General features: G+C 38.0%; 3 protein-coding genes across 6 annotated transcripts; 2 read left to right on the top strand and 1 right to left on the bottom strand.

The window, feature by feature from the left end:
- Positions 1-5,526: 5,526 nt before the first annotated feature.
- LOC113355413 (ubiquitin-activating enzyme E1 1-like) lies at positions 5,527-11,843 on the top strand. 2 transcript variants are annotated; one of them, XM_026598268.1, is made up of 7 exons: positions 5,527-5,794; positions 6,082-6,446; positions 7,326-7,543; positions 8,258-9,052; positions 9,218-10,086; positions 10,185-10,617; positions 10,915-11,843. In XM_026598268.1, the coding sequence occupies exons 2-7, from the start codon at positions 6,095-6,097 to the stop codon at positions 11,509-11,511; spliced, it is 3,264 nt and encodes a 1,087-aa protein (XP_026454053.1). In that variant the 5' UTR covers positions 5,527-5,794; positions 6,082-6,094; the 3' UTR covers positions 11,512-11,843. The 2 variants fall into 2 exon arrangements, with proteins under 2 accessions (XP_026454053.1, XP_026454052.1); XM_026598267.1 differs by lacking the exon at positions 5,527-5,794 and having other exon boundaries at positions 6,041-6,446.
- Positions 11,844-12,678: 835 nt separating this feature from the next.
- LOC113359072 (sister chromatid cohesion 1 protein 1-like) lies at positions 12,679-17,793 on the top strand. The gene is made up of 21 exons (XM_026602763.1): positions 12,679-12,731; positions 12,896-12,964; positions 13,099-13,157; positions 13,260-13,304; positions 13,417-13,436; positions 13,551-13,627; positions 13,817-13,940; positions 14,430-14,508; positions 14,614-14,692; positions 14,885-14,994; positions 15,083-15,180; positions 15,263-15,415; positions 15,536-15,707; positions 15,784-15,848; positions 15,933-16,013; positions 16,107-16,245; positions 16,341-16,425; positions 16,569-16,717; positions 16,807-16,897; positions 16,995-17,107; positions 17,211-17,793. The coding sequence occupies exons 1-21, from the start codon at positions 12,679-12,681 to the stop codon at positions 17,291-17,293; spliced, it is 1,944 nt and encodes a 647-aa protein (XP_026458548.1). The 3' UTR covers positions 17,294-17,793.
- Positions 15,153-20,823, bottom strand: LOC113355414 (LRR repeats and ubiquitin-like domain-containing protein At2g30105). 3 transcript variants are annotated; one of them, XM_026598270.1, is made up of 10 exons: positions 20,541-20,823; positions 20,360-20,454; positions 19,983-20,270; positions 19,802-19,902; positions 19,516-19,653; positions 19,351-19,399; positions 19,156-19,221; positions 18,845-18,964; positions 18,646-18,761; positions 15,153-16,387 (listed from the first exon to the last, which is right to left on the bottom strand). In XM_026598270.1, exons 1-9 carry the CDS (start codon positions 20,725-20,727, stop codon positions 18,651-18,653), a joined length of 1,155 nt encoding a protein of 384 aa, XP_026454055.1. In that variant the 5' UTR covers positions 20,728-20,823; the 3' UTR covers positions 15,153-16,387; positions 18,646-18,650. The 3 variants fall into 3 exon arrangements, with proteins under 3 accessions (XP_026454055.1, XP_026454056.1, XP_026454054.1); XM_026598271.1 differs by having other exon boundaries at positions 15,153-16,392; XM_026598269.1 differs by lacking the exon at positions 15,153-16,387 and having other exon boundaries at positions 18,416-18,761.
- Between the last annotated feature and the right edge of the window lie 535 nt (positions 20,824-21,358).

Raw genomic sequence — 21,358 nt, forward strand, 5'->3', positions numbered from 1 at the left:
GTGGATCACGGTTGCCATCTTTTCCTTCACGTCAGATGGTGTCGTTCTGTAACAACCTTTTTCAAGCTTTATGAAAACACTTTCAGACAAGTTATCTAGAAGGTCCTCAATTGATGTATAAGAATCATTCTGTTGATCTTCTCCCTGTGTGAGTAAAATCACATCTTCTTCAACCGACAACATTCCTTTAGGGTCCAGCTGAGATATGGCTTGAACTGCGATTATCGTAGCTTCATCAATTTCAGCCGTTTGAGTGGTATTTCTCACATCCTGGTTATCAAGGTCCATCTGGTCTTGTTGATCTTCATTTGTCTGTGGAATAGAAGTGCTGAAAAAAAATGCAATTTTGTTAGGTTGTACAAAGTTGTACACTATTGTACACACACACACACAAGAAATCACTAAGGTGTATATCTTAGTACACATATACAGAAAATGAAATGAAATTCGAGCTGAGATCAATTTCTTTATACCTCGGCTTGTTAGCAGTTTCAGACTCAACTCCTAGGATTGTTGCATCCTTACCATCCTCTTCTTCATTCGACTTTGACAGTGGGCTGCTGATAAATACAATTTGATTTGATTTTTATCAGTGGTGTACAAGTATCTACATATACAAAAAATGAAAAGATATGCGAGCTTAGATCATCATACCTCGTCTTGTTAGCAGTTTCAGACTCAACTACTTTGTCATATTCACTCGCATCCTCCATATCCTTTTCTTCATTTCCCTCATTGGTCTTTGTTGAAGTAGAGCTAAAAGATGCAAGTTTTGAGAAAAGGTATGAGTTTTTAGCATACAAAGAATATAAAAAGAAATGACTTGCAGATTTGATAAAAGTGATGTTATACCTTGGCTTTTTAGGAGTTTTATATGGAACTTTGTTCTTTTCGGATTCAGTTCTATCCTCCTTATCACCACCTTTTCTACCCTCTTTGTAATTGTCATCATCATGTAGGTCACCACTATTTCCACCCTCCTCCTCATCTTCATCACTATCATCATGTAGATCACCACCTTTCTTACCATTCTCACCTTCCTCCTCCTCCTCAAGCTCATCATCATCATAACCACCTTTGCCACTTTTCTCACCTTTCTCACCTTCCTCCTCCTCCACCTCATCATCATCATCACCACCTTTGCCACTTTTCTCACCTTTCTCACCTTCCTCCTCCTCCTGCTCATCATCATCATGTTTATCCTCTCTTTTTAATTCTTTGTTAAATGAAATGATTTCTTGCAAGGTGTCAACAAATAAATCAACAAGATCTTTATCATTTTCCACATTCCTCGTATCAGATGCATAATTTTTTTTGCTTTTTTCTTCAATGAAGCTAACAAGCTTTTCATGTTTAACCTGCAAGTCATAAAGCTCTTCCAATGCTTCATCTGTTTGCTGTAGTGCTATGTATAGCTTTCTCTTCAGTGCATCTGTGCTATTTTCTTGCCTATTTTTCTGTAGTCATCCAAGATCTATTGTTGTTCATCACTGCATGCTTTTATCCATCCTGGTTGCATCTGAAAATATGCCAAAGTATCAATATGGATAACAGGTGTGCATCTTTTTACACCTGTGTTACAGGTGTATATTTTTGTACACATGACAAAATTTTGAATTTTGTCACCATTCCGTACACCTTATCAAGGTGTATATTAATGTACACATCTGGGAAGAAATCACTATCGTAATAAAGTTATCGAGTTACCTTTTTCATAGCTTCATTAATGTCTTTCTCGATTGTATTGTTGATGTCACTTATGACCCACCTTAGAAACCTAGGGAAACCTTGTTTATTGCTTGGCGTCATGTTGTTGTTGTGTTTAGCAAACCAGTACTGCATTGACAAACAGGTAAAGAGTTAGAAATGTGATAGGACCCAACAAATATACACATGAAGCAAAGCATGTAAATTAGTACAACTTAAAGCTGGTGTAAAACAATGTACATATGTAAACTCACCAACATGCAAACCATACAACCATTAACTTTAAGTGGTGAATCGATATGTATCCTAATGCTATCCATTAGATATTTATGAATATGAACTGGCCAGTTGGTTTTCTTCATTCTATCCAATGTTTCAAAGTAGTGAGCAAAATGGATCTTGGTAAGTGCGCTCCCATTTGCTGTGGTAAAAAAAAAGTGATGCACATGTACATCCCAAACAACACTACCAAGTCCTCAACATTTCTTTCAATATCTCTATCCAACTTTGGTTTTAACTTCATTATACTCAAGATTTCATTCTCCACATCTAGTTTCCCCAACTTAGTTGGATCCTTCAGTTTCATTCGGGTTATCAGCGAACCATATCTCATCTCAGCTTGAGTTTTGGTACTTTCTCCTTCTACAGGTTCTGATTCCACCATAGGTAATCCAAAAATTAAAACCAAATCTTCTGGCATACTTTCTACTTCCACATACTTTTTCTCCTCGGCAGTATTGAAAACGAAAACATTTCCCCCTGAATTATCATGGCGGAACTGGTTCACAACCTTCAAGATTGAGTCTGGATTCTTGAACCACACACCTCTCTTCTTCTCCTTTTTATTTTCTGACTTTTCCTCCTCTTTCTTTTCATCTTTCTTGTAAACAAAGACATCTAATATAGGCCAAAAAAGGCTCTTCTTTTGCTTCTCTAACTGAAAGTCTGTGAACCAGACTTTTTCAGGATCCTTTTTCCTTACTTCTCCATCCTCCTCAAGGTGCTTGTTCACAAACTCATTGATTTCATGAAAACCTGATCTATAAGGTTTGTTTGTATGTACAAAATTGACAAATGGGAATAAGAAAAGAGAAGCATAACACATGATACTCATACAAAAATGCTGGTGTACAAACCAGTGCACTGCTACAGAAACATCTTTAAAATACACATAACATGCCATGAACCATTGCAATAGAATGCTTGTGTACAAATTTGTACACACAACTGAAAAGAAACAACTCCAAAACACGTATAACATGCCATGAATCACATATAACATGCCATTAACCATAAAACCACTAACACACTCACATAAAAGGACATGTTGGTTTACAAATCTGTACACACCAACAATAATTATCACAAAAATTGCTCAAAAACAGACATATCATGACATGAAGTAGTACAACAACATGTTGGTGTACTAGTATGTACACACCAACAATAATTCTCACAAAAATTGCTAAAAAAACAGACAGAACTGGGCATGAATCACTGCAACAACATGGTGGTGTAATAGTATGTACACACCAGCAACAAAACTCACAAAAATTGCTCAAAAATAGACAGAACTGAACATGAATCACTGCAACAACATGGTGGTGTACCAGTATGTACACACCAGCAACAAAACTCACAAAAATTGCTCAAAAACAGACAGAAGTGGACATGAATCACTGCAACAATATGGTGGTGTACTAGTATGTACACACCAGCAACAATTCTCACAAAAATTGCTCAAAAACAGACAGAACTGGACATGAATCACTGCAACAACATGGCGGTGTACAGATCTGTACACATATACAAAAAATCTCATAAAAAATGCTCAAAAACTAAGGGTGCACAGGAACCGAGCCGGACAGGCGGACCGTCCCGGAACCGGTGGAACCGTACCTGATTTTGTACCGAACCGAGGAAGGGGGTACAGGTACCGGTCCAAAAAATAGGAACCGGGACTAAGTAGGTACAGGTACACGGTCTTGCCCTAGTCCCCTACTGTCCCAAACCGAATGTACCGAATAATTCTAACCATTGGATTTAGGGGTAGTATTTATGTACGAGTCTGTGATGGTATTTGGTTTTGTTTTACGCCGGAAAATAGTGAAGAAGCTGTAGATGTTGGTGTTCAAATTGAAGATGAACGGAGAGTACAGGGCAGGCCGATTGGTTTGAACAAGATATTATCCGAGAAGAATGAAGAGGAAGAGTGGGTTCGTGTCTGATTTAATCTTACAGTCAGAGAAGCTCGAGTTTGGAAGCTAGAAAGGTCAGTGAAGAAGAAGGAGGATGAGCTGCCGTTGATTTGAATGGAAGTGTGATGCCGTGGTTTCAGAATGAATCATTGAGAATAATGTGTGCTCTCGAGAATTTGTGAATGTTATTGTTGTTGGAATCGAATTGGTTTGCAGGAAAGGAGTTGATTTGCGGTCCTCAAAATACAACTAGTGCATAACCTTTATCAGCTCGCAATATGCACATTGAATGCTTGAGAAAATGCCTGAACGGCAGGTCATGTCCTCGGGCAGGTCTGTTTTACGACCAAGTTTTCTGCCATTGGTTAGGACGTAATTGTGGGGATCATATGGAGATACGGGTTTGTGCTAGAATGAAGTTACAGCGAAAATAATTAATCTTTGTGCCAGTATGGTGTGGATTGAACTTGAATTTCCAGCGAGAAGATAGAGTGTTGTTGTTGTTGTTAAACTCAAAGAATGTTTCTTATTAACAGGAAATTTTTTGTTTGGAACCGAATCTAGTACCGGAACCGTACCTAGTACCGTACTGGTCCCGAATAGTACCGGAACCGAGATACAAGGTACAGGTACCGGTCCCAAATTTTGGAACCGAGTCTAGGGAGGTACATGTACTCGGTCTCGGCAAGAACCGAGCCGAACCGTACCGTGTGCACCCTTATCAAAAACAGACATAACTGGACTTGAATTGTTACCTTTTTTTTCTTTCTTTTAACAGATGTTGAAGGCTTTGAAGGCTTTGGAGGATTTGAAGGCTTTGAAGTCTTTGATTTCTTCTTAGCTGGTGATGTTTTTGAAGTTTGTGGTACTGAAATTAATATTGAATCTTCTAATATCTCTTCGATCTCGTTTTTGGTCCTGTTGATTTCCGAATTTTTTCTGCTGCAACTGATGGAGTTGGGGATGAAATTGGTGTTGAATCTTTTAATGTTGATTTTGATCTCGTCGTTGGTGATGTTGATTTTTGAATTTCTTCTACCGCATCTGATGGATTATCTTCTTCAGTTGATGTTGAATCTTCCACTGTTGGTGTTGCGTTTGTCTTTGAAACTACTTTTTTTCCTTTCAACATGATGTTACTGATACTGCAATCATCTAGGTGTTTTGATTAATAAGATTTTGGGGTTTTTGATTAAATGTTTTCAATAATTTGAAGAAATTTCTAGGATTTGTCTGCAAAATTTCTTCAAGATTTTATTCTTCTGCTTTTAGTCTGCAAAAAAACTAAAATGGATTTAATGTTTTGTCCGTTACGCCGCAGTTTTTAATTTTTAATTCAGTTTCTTTTTTGAGTAAACGTGTCGCAACCACGTTCATTATGTCAGTTACAAAACTGATTCCATTCGCTGCACGTGTGCTTTATAAAATACGTGTGGAGGTCAGCAGCGCCTTTATATATTTTGTGAACTAATCTGTTCTTAGTTGGATGGGGTGGACTAATCTGTATTTTTTGAGGCGGTTTCAGAGTGAACCGTTTTTTTCCCATGGAATCATCCCTCAGCTGCAGGGCTTAGCTGAAAGTTGTTTTTATCAATAGATCCCTTGTTACTCGGCCCACGTCTCCTCACCCATCTCTCCTCTCTCCTCAGGTAGAGTAGACAGACACACTACAAAGAGGATGAGACGACACAACAGGAATGCAGCAAATTCCAATGCCCTAAATTCCCATTTTCACTCTTCAAAACCCTAAACACCACCACCACCACCTAAAGCATCCACACCAAAGAGTTCCTCCAAACTTGAACACCAGATTTTCTCGATCTTTACTTTCATCTTTTTCTTTTCTCAAAGAGAATCTCATTCTTTGCTGTTCACCAAAGTTCCAATCGGTAATGTTTTAAACCCTTCTTCTCTATTACTGGAATCAATCCTTTTCTTTCTTTCTTTCTTTTACTTTATATTCATTGCTTTTCTTTTATTATAATCAAAATCAAAAAAATCCCCTAATCATGATGAGTCTGAGATTGTTATTTGGGTTGTTATTAGGGTTTTCGATTTTGTCTTCATCACTCATTCTTAGATTATTTAATAATGATGATGATTATACGAATCTAAGTTTCCTGAATTTGATTGTATTGATAATCGTATTGATGGGGTGTGGTTGGGTTTTCAACAGTTTGTTAAACTATATGCTTCCTAAAAAGAGACCTACTACTGTGTTAGTAGACAACACCAACATCAACACGGCAGGGGAAGGAGAATCGTTGCTTAAGAAGTCCAGGATTGATTGTATGATTTCTTCAGCTACGGAGAATACCACCAACAGCAGTAGTGGTAAGGGGAATTTTAATTCTGGTAGTAGTGGAGATATTGTGGTGAATAATCTGGATACTCCAATGGCGATGGGTGATGGAAGTTCAAATGATATTGACGAAGATCTTCATAGTCGACAACTTGCTGTTTATGGACGTGAAACAATGAGGAGGCTGTTTGGTGCGAATGTGCTTATATCTGGGATGAACGGATTGGGTGCAGAAATTGGTATACATTTTGACCTTCTTCTTATTTTCCTTCTAATTAAGAGCTCAAACTTGTAGATACTTGGTTCGTTGATGCTCATATGTTGGAATTTATGAATAGCAATTGATCTGATTTTGTTCTTTGAATTGAAGATTCTTATCTTCTTCAGCTTGTTCAGCTCGTCTTGTCATGAATTTATTTTGTATCACTGAATATGTCAGCTCGTGTTGTCATGATTCTTATCTTCTAATGCTTTACTCTATAAATGGATCTCCCTTTCATGTTATATGAATTTCCTTAGAAATAAGTTTTATGTTGCTAATCTAAATTTACTATGAAGTGCTTTTTTAACTACTAGGAACAGGATTAGTTAGTTTGTAGAGGAAATTGTAAATGTTGACAGAGATTTTGAGTGAGATAGAACAATCCTGTTGCTGAACCAATGTTGAAAAATCGATGTGACTGTAACTGGGTTAGGGACCTGCGATGAAACAACTTGGTTTGAAGAATCTGATGTGCAAATTGTGACATGCACTGTCATGAGAAGTTTATACGAGTTTGAACAGGAATTAACAAACTTTGCAGGTCCTAAAATATATAGTTCTGAATTGTCAGCCTAACCTTTTCTTTTTTCTTTGAACAGCTCATCCTTACTTCTCAATAGCTATTCATTGGTTACAACTCAGGCGTGGAACATTTTCCTACTGAGACTATGCAATCTTGTTTAAGTTTAAACTGTCCGTTATGTTGAAAAAAAATAAAATGAGGTCAAGATCTTAACAAATTTTAGGACAATGCTTATTGCTTAATAATCATGGTCATCAGAAAAATATGGCATTTATGCTTCGTGATCTTTGTCTCTCGCTCTTAGCCTTATCATGTGCGACTTTTTGTTTGCAGCAAAGAATCTTATTCTCGCTGGTGTCAAATCCGTAACTCTTCATGATGAAGGCACAGTGGAGCTGTGGGACTTGTCTGGCAACTTTCTTTTTGCCGAGACAGATGTGGGAAAGAATAGGGCCCTTGCTTCTGTGCAAAAGCTGCAAGAGTTGAACAATGCGGTAGCTGTTTCAACCTTAACAGACAAATTGTCTAAGGAGCAGCTTTCCAACTACCAGGTACCTTTATTAATGGTTATTCTTTTCATTAATTTTCTCTGCTTTAGGAAGCAGCTTATTGACCATGAGATAAATGTGGTTGATTGTTTTATTATTGAACACTGTCAAGCTGTGCTTTAGCCTTTAGGACACAGCTAATTCACCATGAGGATACACATTACCCTTTAGTAAGCCTTGTAGACATTATTCAAGACATCTTATTTGCCATGATCACGTTGTTGAATAGGTGAAGTTCATATCTTCCTTTATAATATGAACATGATATGATGTGGACTGTTTTATTATTATCTGCTCTTACCCTGTGCTTTAGGAATTAGGACATAATCTATTTACCACAAGGTAATACTGTAGATTTTCTCAATTTCTGAAACACCTAGTATCCTATAGTGAACCTTGTAGACATTATTCTGGACATACGAATTCACGATAATCAGGTTGAAGGTTACTTTGTATTAGTTCACATGTGCACTTGTAACTTCACCATGACATAGATTGGTGTGTTGCTTAGTATTGACTGTAGAACACTTCTTTGCAATAAATTTTGGCTACTTGAGTTTCTTTCTAAGGTTTTATGTTCTAGGATAGTGATTTTCATGATTCTGCTAAATGGTTAAATATAGGCAACGTTCATTTCAACTCTGAAGACTATGTCTGGTTATATTGAAACTGTTTATGTGATTTAAATAACACGCTAATGATGTTTTGTCTGTGCAGGCTGTCGTATTTACTGATATCGGCTTGGAGGCTGCCATTGAGTTTGACGAATACTGTCATAATCACAAGCCTGCGATCTCTTTCATCAAAACTGAAGTCCGGGGTCTTTTTGGCTCTGTATTCTGCGATTTTGGTCCTGAATTTACTGTTGTGGATGTTGATGGGGAGGAGCCACATACGGGTATAATTGCATCCATCAGTAATGACAATCCTGCACTTGTTTCTTGCGTTGATGATGAGCGACTGGAGTTTCAAGATGGAGACCTAGTTGTATTCTCTGAAGTTCATGGGATGACAGAACTGAATGATGGACAGCCCAGGAAGGTCAAAAATGCCAGACCTTACTCCTTTGAACTTGACGTGGACACTACAAATTATGGAGGGTATATGAGAGGTGGTATAGTCACACAGGTGAAACAACCGAAGGTGTTGAAGTTTAGGACACTGAAAGAAGCGATGAATGATCCTGGCGATTATCTTCTGAGTGATTTTTCTAAGTTTGATCGTCCCCCTCTGCTGCACTTGGCTTTTCAAGCATTGGATAAGTTCACAGGGGAATTGGGACGATTCCCTGCTGCTGGGTCAGAAGAGGATGCACAAAAGCTGATTTCTATCTCTAAAACTATCAATGAAACTTCTGGTGATGTAAGGCTAGAGGAGATTGATGAGAAACTATTGCGCCATTTCTCCTTTGGCTCCAAAGCTGTTTTAAATCCCATGGCGGCCATGTTTGGTGGTATTGTAGGCCAGGAGGTTGTGAAAGCATGCTCTGGAAAGTTCCATCCTCTTTATCAGGTGAGGGACTTGAAAACTGCATCCTCTTTGTGATCATTCCTTGTCAACAGCATTGGAATATCGTGAAAGTTGTCTCTCAGGCGTTTCCTATCTTTAAATTGATCTTTCAGTTATATGTTTTTTTTTTGAATTCTAATACATGTTTTACTTGATACTTTGGATCAGTTCTTTTACTTTGACTCTGTTGAGTCTCTTCCTGCCGAGCCAGTGGATCCTAGCGATTTGAAACCAGTAAATAGCCGGTATGATGCCCAAATATCAGTGTTCGGATCCAAGCTTCAGAAGAAACTTGAGGATTCTAAAGTGTTTATGGTTGGATCTGGTGCTCTTGGCTGTGAATTCTTGAAGAACCTAGCTCTGATGGGAGTTTCCTGCAGCAACCAAGGGAAGCTGACAATTACTGATGATGATGTCATTGAGAAGAGTAATCTTAGCAGACAGTTTCTTTTCAGGGATTGGAACATTGGCCAGGCTAAGTCTACAGTTGCTGCCTCTGCCGCCTCGTCAATAAATCCAAACTTGCACATTGAAGCTCTTCAAAATCGTGCATCTCCTGAAACAGAAAGTGTGTTTAATGATGCATTTTGGGAGAATCTGAACGTTGTTGTCAATGCGCTCGATAACGTTAACGCTAGGATATACATGGATCAGAAGTGCTTGTATTTCCAGAAACCACTTCTGGAATCTGGAACTTTAGGTGCTAAATGCAACACTCAGATGGTTATTCCCCATTTGACTGAGAACTATGGTGCCTCAAGGGACCCACCAGAAAAGCAAGCGCCAATGTGTACCGTTCACTCATTCCCACACAACATTGATCACTGCTTGACGTGGGCACGCTCTGAGTTTGAGGGCTTACTGGAGAAGACACCAACAGAAGTCAACTCCTACCTGTCCAATCCTACTGAATATATCAATGCCATGAAGAAAGCAGGTGATGCACAGGCGAGGGAGAATTTGGAACGTGTTATTGAGTGTCTCGACAGGGACAAATGTGAAGGTTTCCAGGACTGCCTCACCTGGGCCCGTCTAAAGTAAAATGCCTATAACTATGATCTATATTTTCTGGGACTTTAAAAATACCCCATATTATGTGATTGGCTTCATACTGATTTTGTTTTGTGGGTACCAGGTTTGAAGACTACTTTGTGAACCGTGTCAAGCAGTTGACCTTTACTTTCCCGGAGGATGCTTCAACCAGCTCAGGGGCCCGATTCTGGTCTGCGCCAAAGCGCTTCCCCCGTCCTCTTGAGTTCTCAGTAGATGACCTCAGTCACCTGCAATTCATCATGGCTGCATCCATCCTGCGGGCTGAGACATTTGGCATCCCAATTCCTGACTGGGTTAAGAACCCTAGTAAATGTGCAACTGCTGTTAACAACGTTATAGTCCCAGATTTCCAACCAAAGGAGGGAGTTAATATCGTAACCGATGAGAAAGCAACAAACCTCTCATCTGCGTCTATAGATGATGCATCAGTTATCAACGATCTGACTAGAAAGGTGGAGGACTGCAGTAGCAAGTTGCCTTCTGGGTTTCGAATGAGCCCAGTACAATTCGAAAAGGTATGTCTACGTTCTTGCAAGTTTAACCAGTGGAATGGTGCTCTTTTCCTGTTCCGATATATTTTGGATCAGCAGTCTGCAATGTGCATGTACTTAAGAGGCCCTGAGGGTTGGATTGCTCTTCCTTACCGAGTCTATTGACCCGTGAGACATCTTGTCTTACCCACTTGCATCTAGTGTTTGTACAAGCATTGATAAGGGCTGATCTTTGCTAACTTGACATGAATTGATTTCAGTATTTCTTTTGTTGCTTTATCTCGGAACCTTTCAGTTAAGTGGCTCTTGATTTTTATGCAGGATGATGACACAAATTACCACATGGACTTGATAGCCGGATTCGCTAACATGCGGGCAAGGAACTACAGTATTCCTGAAGTTGACAAGCTGAAGGCTAAGTTTATCGCTGGGAGAATCATACCTGCAATTGCAACCTCCACAGCAATGGCAACAGGTCTTGTTTGCCTGGAGCTATACAAGGTGATAGATGGAGCACACAAGGTTGAGGATTACAGGAACACTTTTGCAAACTTGGCACTCCCACTATTTTCAATGGCAGAACCAGTCCCACCAAAGGTTTTCAAGCACAGAGATATGGCGTGGACGGTTTGGGATAGGTGGGTTCTCAGGGACAATCCTACCTTGAGGGAGCTGATGCAGTGGTTGAAGGACAAGGGTCTGAATGCATACAGCATTTCGTGCGGAACCAGCTTGCTCTTCAACAGTCTGTTCCCCAGGCACAAGGACAGGATGGATAGAAAGGTGGTTGACCTAGCCAGGGAAGTTGCTAAAGTTGAAGTGCCTCCATACCGACGCCATATTGATGTGGTGGTGGCTTGTGAGGATGACGAGGATAACGACATTGATATCCCACTGGTTTCTGTTTACTTCCGGTAGACATTTTCTTCCACAATTTACTCGGTGAGGGAGTATTATCCAAGAGTTGTTCCCATGGATAATTCCTTTTCTTTCTATCACTCTATTATTAGCAGAAGAAACTATTTTATATACATAACTGAAAAAGGGATGATCTCCAAATCTCTGAGTATATAAACTTTTACTCATCAACAGCCTATGTTTGATGAATCTCTCTCTGTTTTGATAGTGGATCATACGTAAACATTTTGTGCTTTGTTATTTGGTCTTCTTGTAGTTCATTGCTAACATTCTTGGGTCTCTTTATAACCGAAGTGAAGTGGTCTCATTGCTTTTTTTCATTTTTTTTCATTGCATTGGTTCTGACATCTCCTGAATGCAAGAAATGTTAGTCATCATGTTTCCTGAAATCTAGGTTGGGTTGCCATTTTAATGGATGTTTCTAGGTTGGGTTGCCATTTTAATGGATGTTGGTTGTTACAGGGTTACCAGTGATCAATGTGCCATTTATTATTTTTACCGCTACAGCGGGTACCAGAAAACAAATTTTTACAAATCATCAGAACCGTTGATCAAACTTGATTTTTGATTTTATTTTTTACATTTTGGGTTTTAGTATGTGGAGCCAGCTTCAAAATTTAACTCCAAACTGATGTATCTTTAGCTGATGAGACATCATTTTAGCCGTTGATTTGCAACATCAAAGATAATTTTGAGATTTGACGGCCAAAATGAGAGCACTGAGTGGGGTCCTTTGGGTTTCGCTCGCCCATCACGTGTATTTAGCTCCTAGTTTGAACACGCGCTACCAGATAAAGAGCTTGGAGCATCAAACGAAATTAGTTAACATATATTGAAACATAATTTTTCATTTCTTTTTGACATTTTCTGTTATACATTGCACGTATTGTGTGTGTGATGATGATAATCACTCTGTTTTGTTTTGGCGCGGTAACCCCCACCAGTTTCTACTCTATATATACCTTCCTAGGCTTGACAGAGCCAGACAGTAGGGGTGTAGTAGGAAAACTCTAGAGAGGGTTTGAGAGTAGGATTTTAGAGAGATTCTGACTTCTTTAATTTTCTTCATCTGATTTTCTTCTGCTACTGCTACTAACTTATTAATCAATTTTTCATCACTTAATTCGATTTTTTGAGTTTTTCATTAAGAATTGAAGGTAGAAGAAGATGTTTTACTCACATCAACTACTCGCTAGAAAAGCACCATTAGGCCAGATCTGGTAATTTTCTACTTCTTTTGATTTCTTGAGTTCTTTGGACTTTCTTGTGAAATTTTTGCTGTTAGTTGTTTTAATTTTAATCAAGAGATATGATAATCGGGTTTGTATGAAGAGTTTGATTGAAACTTCTCTGGTTTGTTTGTGTGTTGTGATTATCATCAAAGGATGGCGGCGACTCTGCATGCGAAAATCAACAGAAGGAAGCTTGATAAGCTTAATTTAGTCAAGATCTGGTGAAAATCACATGAATCTTCTATTTTCATTGTTCAATTTTGTAAACATCAATGTTGAAATTGTTTCATCGGTTTGATTTTCTTGGGTAATTGATTTTGGTTCTGTTTGTATATGTTGAAATTGGTGTTTGTAGTGAAGAGATATTGAATCCTTCTGTTCCTATGGCGTTGAGATTATCAGGAATTTTGATGGGTAAAAGTTTCTGGTTCTTAAATCTCTCTGTGTATCGGTAGAATTTCCTCTCACCTTCACTCTGTTTTTGAGTCTGTCTCTAACTTTAATGGAAATTTACAGGTGGAGTTGTAATAGTCTATGAGAGGAAAGTGAAGCTTCTGCTTGGTATTGAAGCTTATCCGATATCTTCTTAATTTCGAGAATTTTGCTCTGTAATTTCGTAATCTGATGGTGTGTGATTAATCGATTTTCTTGTTACTCTGATTTTCACTTACAGATGATGTATCTCGATTACTGGTACCCAATTCTTCATCATCAATTCTTATCTCCTTTTGAATTTTTTGAATTATTGATTAATTTATTTTTGAAATTTAATTTTGAATTTGTTTGAAATTTTGATCTGAAAATCAGGTGGAAATCAATGAAGCGTGGAAGGTAAAAACAGTTCGAGATCCAAATGTACTCCCAAAAGGGAAGAATCAAGCTAAGTCAGTACTCATCATCATCTCTTTCCTGCTTCTTCTTCCAGAAAAACTTAAAAAGAGGCGCACGTTAGCATTAGTTTGCAGTCAGGGTTTTAGCGCTAACGTGCGCCGTTTTACGAACACTTTTTCTGATTTTCTTTTTCATTTTGTTTTTTGTGATATTAATTAATTTGTTTTGATATTTTGATGAAGGTATGAAAAAGTAACAATGGCAAAAAATGATGATCCTGTAACGATGGATACAGCAGAGATTGAACAATCCTTAAACTTCTCCAACCATTACAACGTTGACAATGAAGCTGGTTATTTCACCATGGTAATATAATGACCTGAGTACCCTCGTTTGTCTCTCCCTACTTTTCAGTTTTACTTTCAAAATGATGGAGTTATTTTATTTATTCTCAGGGTTAAACATGGAATGTAGCATAACAGTGTAACAGCCTAGGGCCATAGGGTCATCAAGTTTTATTTGTTCCTTGTCACGTGATTTCCAAAAGTGGTTACAGTTGTCATTAATTACGGATTTGCCCCAAATCTTTTGTTTTGTCTCTTTGTTCCATTTGTTGGAATTCTTCTGCACCTTGCTTGGATTGGCGGTGGGGGTACATTCTTTGGAAATGAATGTATGTCTCATTACTGGTCGATGTTTGTTCAGTGTTTAGCTGATGATAGAATGTAGGGAGATACTGAGATACTCTCATTTCCTTTAATTGGGCTTTTAGAACTTTGAATTACTCTGGGGCATTAACCTTTCAAATTGCTAAACATAAGCTGCTGCTTAAGCTTAAAGTTTAAATTATTGCAGCGGCTAGACCGTATTGATGAGCCTTTTACTAATAAGGAGAATGCAAGAGACCCGGAGGAGGATCAGAAACATCACCAAGGTTGCCACCTTACCTTGAAAATTCCTTTTAATTTCTAAATATGAGCATTGCATAGAATGAGTGATGTAAACTAATTCTGTACCGTTCCCTTTTTTTGTTATTCAGCTGATAGAGACAACATCACCTTATTTGACCCTTTTGATTCAAACCAGCCAGAGCAACATCTATTTAATCGCTTCGAGAGGTAAGGAAAAAAAATCTACTGTCGAATTAGTCAATTTGTAGATGCTTTATTTCACTGTCTACCTTAGTGGTGTTATTTTGTTAGGTTCTGAAAGGAAAATATGATTAACCACTTTTTTTGCTTGGTAGGTTAACAATGTTGCATTTTTACTAGTACTCATTCAATAAATCTGCCATCTTAACTTCCATACAGGTTTGATATTGAAGGAGACGAAGACATGAATGCAAATTTCACTTCACATGAGCACTCACAGATGCATACAACTCTTATACCTTCCCCGCCACCAGAAATTCCTGAACCAGGTTAACTATTTAATCAATTGCCTGTTTCATATTAGTCATCCATTGTTTTGAATGTCTGGCTGACAATTTCTCCTCAACTTACTTTTAGTCCCTATGGAAACTGATGACATGAGAAATGAACACCCAGAAGGGCCAGAACCACAAAACAATCAGCAGGCTGATGAACCTAGAGATGACATTCAACAGGTAAAGAGTATTAAGCACTTTAAACCATTCTAATGACTTATCGTGAAATGATTTTTCAAGTGCATACGTAACTCTGTAACAGGTACAAGAGGATGGCGTTAAGCCAGTGATAATAAAGGGGAATACGAGAAGAAGAAAAACGGTCCAGCTTGCTATGGATTTCGAACCTATCATCGGAGGTGCTGTTTACCAGAGCTGGCTTCAAGACGCCTCCAACCTCGTAGGAAGAAAGAAGGTTCTAATATTATGCCGCCTTCTATCAAAATCTATGACTGAGAACAAGACTTAGTGACTCTGCGAGTCTGCAGTCTTTTCGTTGTAGCTAAAAATCCTTTGTACTCGATCTTTTTTGCAGAGAGCCAAATCCATCACTAGAATGAAGATAGCACAGCTCATGGACATCCCTCCCGTGGCACTTGTAATGGGATTAGCAGGAAAGTATAGCACAGAGATCTATTATCCAAAGCCTCTGCTAGACCTATATATGAGAAGCATCCAGATTCGTCCACCTCGTGATTCCCCTGCTGGTCAGTCTTCAGTCATTTGCTTTCCCTAAATGCTCGCAAAGAAGATGGAAGTAACTGATATTCTATTACTCTGCAGGAAGTACTTCAGGACCCCAACCACCTGAACCAGTATCACCAGTTGATGGAAATCCAATGGAACTGGTAAGCTAACTCCACCCATTCCTGTGCTTGTTCCATAGTCAAAACGTACTATGCGCGTGACATGCAAATTTTCTGGATATGAAGCCTGATGAAGATCCGCAGATTGGTATTAGGACTCGTTCAAAGCAACGATCCACTGAGAAGCAAATGCCCAACCATCCTGCCGTAAGTTAATTCCATCCATTTCTACGCTTGGTTTGTTTCTCGTGGTCAAAACATTTATCTGTGCATTGACATGCAAAATATATGGATATGAAGCCTGCTGAAGATTTTCAGAGCGGTGTAGAATCTCGTTCCAAGCAACCATCCATTGAGAAGCAAATGCAAATGCCTAACTTAGACAACTTTGAGTTTCCTGTAAATGAGGCCAGCATGATGTTCACTCCTGGACATTCTGGTATACTCTTCATCCTCTCTCTACAGTAGAGAAACCACTAAAATTTCGTACTTCTAAGATACATAGCTGTAATAACTTGTTTCCGGAATTAACAGGGGACAATGAGAGATCCGCTCCAAGCTCTGGATCCGGAAATGGCTTCCTGAACTTAGAACCAGAAGTCCAATTACATTCAGGAAGGTTAGAGGAAAACCAAAATTATCATGAGCCAAGTTCTATAACATCATCTAATCACAAATTGAAATTTATTAATTTAACTATTGTAGGCTAAGCAAGAACCTATGTTACCATATATTCCTTTCATTAGAAAGCATCTGCTAATGATTGACATTTGATTCCAGCAGAAAAAGGCATTCATCAAGGCACAGTGGAGGGAACCTTTCTTCAGTAGCAGAGGATAAAATATGGGATCTACCTGAACCTGATTTCAAGTTCAGAAGATTCTCAGAAAATGGGTTCTTACATGAGAATGGTCTACCTCATCAAACTTTTCTCTGCACATCTTTCAGAATTTGGTCATTATTAAATATTACAATTGGTAACTATATCTTTCTTTTTCAGAAACTCTGGTTGAAACTGGACCAACTCCAACCCAACATCCACCTGCAGACCAGGACCAACCTATGGACAAGATCACTGACACAATCAGAATGTAACCTACATCTCTTCCTTAAACAGTTTTTCCGAACTTGCTGTTTAGTAACTTCCGTTTGATGTCTAACATATATTGGAATCCTTCAAACATGTAGGCACCTAAAGACACATTTTGAAACACCGGGAGCATCTCAAGTAGAGTCCCTAGATCAGCTAGCTAGTGGAGCAAACCGGATGAAAGCTGCCCAGCTGTTCTACCAAACCTTAGGTAACTACAACATCACTTTTCTTCATTTTCTTCCATAGTACAGTATAATGAGCAGTGACTAAAGCTAATAGCTTATGTTTCTCCAATTGATGTTCATATGCAGTTCTGGCTACCTACGATCAACTGAAAGTTCAGCAAGCAGTGGCGTTTGGAGAAATATTGATCTCTAAAGGACCAAAGATGTGAAGCCGATCTCCACCAACTCTTATACTGTCACATATCTATAGTGTCTATACAAAAAGTTTTACACGAGCGAGATATTTAACCCCCGATGTTCAGAATAGGTTAACACGAAGAAAGAAAGATTAGGAAATGGAGACTCCTCTCTTACAGAGGGGTGCTCGAGAAGTTCTCAGTTTTGTTACCATAGACTGCTGCTTTAGATGGTTCTGGGAGCCTACCTACTCAGTTTCAGCTTATTATTTATTTTATTTTTCGCAAATTTGGTCTGATTCAAGATAATCAATTTACAATGTCAACTTCTTAAAATGACTATCCAACTTTATATATAGTTTTCATTCATACTGTTGTGACCACATGATGGTGTACACAGAATGATCATTATCTTGAGATTGCTTGTATAGCTGAAAGCTTTTCAGAGCATTACTAAGTGCAATTGCTTGAATTTATCAAACAAAATCCTGTAGAAGAAAGCTATACTTGCATGATCATTCCTGTGCATAAGGAGAGCTTAATCATTGATGATATGTCTTATATATAAGACAAGTTTGCTAAAGCCTAACTTTACCATTAGTTTTACCTGTACAGTCCTCGGGCTGTGGACTCACCAATGAAAATCTTTGACCTCACCCAAGCGCCACGGCTATATGGAAGCTACTTGCCTCCATGTTCCTTATTCCCTAAAAGCCCTAACATGTTCATGGTGCAGTCTTATATTTTAAGAATTAAAACTATTTTGTTTCACTATATACGGAAAACCATCAGAGGAATAAGCATTTCAAGCAAAAAACTGACATCGGATTAATGTTTCACTAAAGTGACATCCAGCAACAAGCTAAAGCGATCCTAAATCCTTCGGGTACTGATTTGATCTCGTGGGGATTGACCCCCAACTTCACCTTATCTGTTTCAGTGAAAGTAAATTCTTATTTCAAGGAACCTATGCAAAGTAAGACAATGTTGAAAGAATACAAAGGAGCCTTCACTCTAATAGAAGGTGCTAAAGAAGTTTCTAGTTATGTAATCTCTTCCTACAGCCTATAGGGCTAGGTATATAACCTCTACCTACTACATCAAATTTCAAATGACTTCCATAAAACTGGTCTGACTCAAGCTAATAGATTTGTATAGTGAAAATCAAAACCTTCAACTTTTAAAACAAAAGTATACTGTAATTACAAAAATAGACATAAAAATAAAGTATGAAAAAGCATTCAACACATAAGTTATTTTTGATTGTTCATCAGAATATTACCACAGACAATATACTTTATCCTCTTAGTGCGCTTGAAGGTCAGATAGTAGATAGAAACTAACACGTATACCGATAATCTGCAATATGCGACTTGAGAGGGTACCTTTTTCAATGCTTATCAGCACCTTCGTCAAATGCACCAGAGCTTCCTACTCTGAAGTCCAGTTGCTTCTGATGCTTTAATCTACGACGCTCATCAAAAGCTTCCCATCCTTCAAACTGCTTGTAGCATAATAGTTGGATATATAAGACTGATCTCTTGCACAAGTTTTAGTTGAAAAATAAGAAATAAAAGTCGATACCTGACGGAGAATATCGATTGTGATTTCCGTGTTATGAAGATCAAGAGTTGAGAGCTGGGTGCACAGTTTGAAAAGCGTTGAAGGAAGGGATTTGAGGCCGTTGTTACTAAGATGCAGAGCCTACACAAACATGAGACCATTTTAGCTTATAGGCCCCGTCAAAAATTGAAAAAAAAAATTCATCACAGAATTTCGCCATAGGTCTGCCTCTCTTTGTCTATCTAACAACAACTTTAGTAAGATCCTACAAAGTGAATTGTCGTACGAATTTCAGATAATTGACAATGGTAGAAAAAAAAAGAAGGGAGTACCTTAAGATTCCGTAAACTCCCAATTGTGTCAGGCAAGTCCACCAAATGATTGGATGCAAGATCAACCTGCACCAGTTTGGACCATGCCAAACATATTAGTCTAAGAAAAATTTTCATATCACAAATCCAAGTTATTTATTTTGTACTTGTAACAAATATGAAATTTTACATAGTAAAGTAAGATCAGAATACCACCTCGACAAGGGAGACACAATTCCCTATACGCGATTGAACTGAGCTTATCCTGCCAGAGGAAAAAAGAAAAAAGAATTTAGCAATAACATGAATAACTTAGAGATAGCAATTACTTTCACGACAGTAAAACTCACAAAGTGAAAATGATATAAACTTGAGTATTACCTGTTGTTGTTTACTTTCAAAATTTCCAGACGAGCTAGAAGTCCAATTTCAACTGGCAAACTAGTCAGCTTGTTGTTTGCAACATGAAGTTGCATAAGAGAGACCAAAGCACCCAATCCAGAAGGTAATGAAGTTAAACTGCACAAGATACATAGGACCGCATAATTCAATATACAAACAAAACATGTTCTAATTGTAGATGACACTACATGATAAAATTAACTTATACTTATTGAAAATTACACAGAGATATATGATGGCTGGTCATGACTGCGAAAAAACCTACCCATTGTGGTTTAAATTTAGAACTGTCAAAGACTTTAATGACACAACACCTTCCCAGCTAATACATTCATCCCATATGCTATTTTCGTTAAGTAGCAGTTTCTACACAATACAAACACAACATTACAATCTCTTCAAATCAAAACCCGAATGATAACAACAGTACTTGCTAAAGAGTATACCTGTATAGAGCTTAAAGAACCAATCTTAGCAGGCACTTCACGAATAGAATTTCTACTTATATCCAACACTCTTATCGAAGACCCACAACCCCATACTTCTTCAGGTATAAACTTCAATTGACAACCTGATAAAGCTACAACTCCTGTAATCTTCCAATGTTTTGACCTACTCTTATCAATTGCTACCTCAACCTTACTATCCATTAATCTTTGAGCATTACCACCACCATTGGAAGGTTTTCTCAATCCAGAACCACTAGATACCACATGTTTTGTAATTGGTCCATCCTAAAACAAAAAATGCAAAAATTAAAACCTGGGTCTCTCTGAAATTCAATCAAACTAATAAAAATCTAATCTTTTTCTAATTTACTTACCCCTTGATGTAAACCCTGAGAAGCCATGAGCATAAGCTTAGATCCATTTGTAATATCTGTTGATTTCAATTTCATGGTGTCCTCTAAAACTTTCCCTGTTTGAAACCCATTAATGAATTTATGATTAGATTAAAATTTCTTATTGAACTTCAAGAAAGAGTGAGAGCGAATGAAGAGATACCTTTGAAGATGAGTTTTTGACCTCTAGGGAGGACATTAGTGAGAGGTTGAAGAAGATATTTTAGGTCTTTAATGGTTGATTCTATAGAAAGTGATACTGGTATGGATCTTCCACTGAACTTCACTTGGATTTTAAGAACTGGTGCACTACCATTCTCTTCTTCTTCTCCTCTTCCTCTTCCTTCCATCTTCTTCTTCTTGTTTACTGTGCTTCTCAATGACAATCACTTTTGATTTTAACAAAGTGAATCAAATCAAATCCAAAATAGAACCCAAACGAAACTGGGGTCTGTTCTCTAATAATATTATTTACAATGTAGAACCAGAACTACATTTCGCCTTTTTAGTGTTTGAATCTGACTCGGGCCTGATTCTGACGTGGTGTCTGACTTGACCTGAGTCAGATGTCAGGCAGTTATTTTTTCCTTTTTTTTTGATGTCTGAATTGATGTCTGATTTAGCTCATACATGTGACTCAAAAGCTTATGAATATTTGTTCATACTCGATGAATTTTGGTTAAGAACAATTTATTTTTCATAATCTGAATCGTGATTCAAGATTATCATTCGAAAATAGCCGGAAACAGTGATATGTGTCATTGATGTTATTCGAGAATGTTTCTAATTGATTTAGAGAAAAATATAGAACTGCTGTAAATCTGGATAATGACAGTATGCATAACAGTTTCACATACTGGAACAATTGTTATAGGTCCGAAAACGCAGTACATGTACCATGCATGTACACGTACCGGCATAGATACAGTTCGCAAACAACTTTTTGGTACGTATACCAGGTATCTATACCATAAAAAGTCT

This window comes from Papaver somniferum, chromosome 3 (genome assembly GCF_003573695.1).
Source record: "Papaver somniferum cultivar HN1 chromosome 3, ASM357369v1, whole genome shotgun sequence".
Lineage (NCBI taxonomy): Eukaryota > Viridiplantae > Streptophyta > Magnoliopsida > Ranunculales > Papaveraceae > Papaver > Papaver somniferum.

Excerpts from the sequence above, each read along its gene's own strand:
- LOC113355413 (XM_026598267.1), top strand. The coding sequence starts at position 6,056 with ATGGGGTGTGGTTGGGTTTTCAACAGTTTGTTAAACTATATGCTTCCT. Across the intron at positions 7,544-8,257 it reads AGCAGCTTTCCAACTACCAG|GCTGTCGTATTTACTGATAT; the intron begins GTACCTTTATTA and ends TTGTCTGTGCAG. Across the intron at positions 10,618-10,914 it reads GCCCAGTACAATTCGAAAAG|GATGATGACACAAATTACCA; the intron begins GTATGTCTACGT and ends ATTTTTATGCAG.
- LOC113359072 (XM_026602763.1), top strand. The coding sequence starts at position 12,679 with ATGTTTTACTCACATCAACTACTCGCTAGAAAAGCACCATTAGGCCAG. Across the intron at positions 15,181-15,262 it reads CTAGAGATGACATTCAACAG|GTACAAGAGGATGGCGTTAA; the intron begins GTAAAGAGTATT and ends ACTCTGTAACAG. Across the intron at positions 16,898-16,994 it reads ATCACTGACACAATCAGAAT|GCACCTAAAGACACATTTTG; the intron begins GTAACCTACATC and ends TCAAACATGTAG.
- LOC113355414 (XM_026598270.1), bottom strand. The coding sequence starts at position 20,727 with ATGGAAGGAAGAGGAAGAGGAGAAGAAGAAGAGAATGGTAGTGCACCA. Across the intron at positions 20,271-20,359 it reads CTCAGGGTTTACATCAAGGG|GATGGACCAATTACAAAACA; the intron begins GTAAGTAAATTA and ends TTTTTGTTTTAG. Across the intron at positions 19,222-19,350 it reads ATTGTGTCTCCCTTGTCGAG|GTTGATCTTGCATCCAATCA; the intron begins GTGGTATTCTGA and ends AAACTGGTGCAG.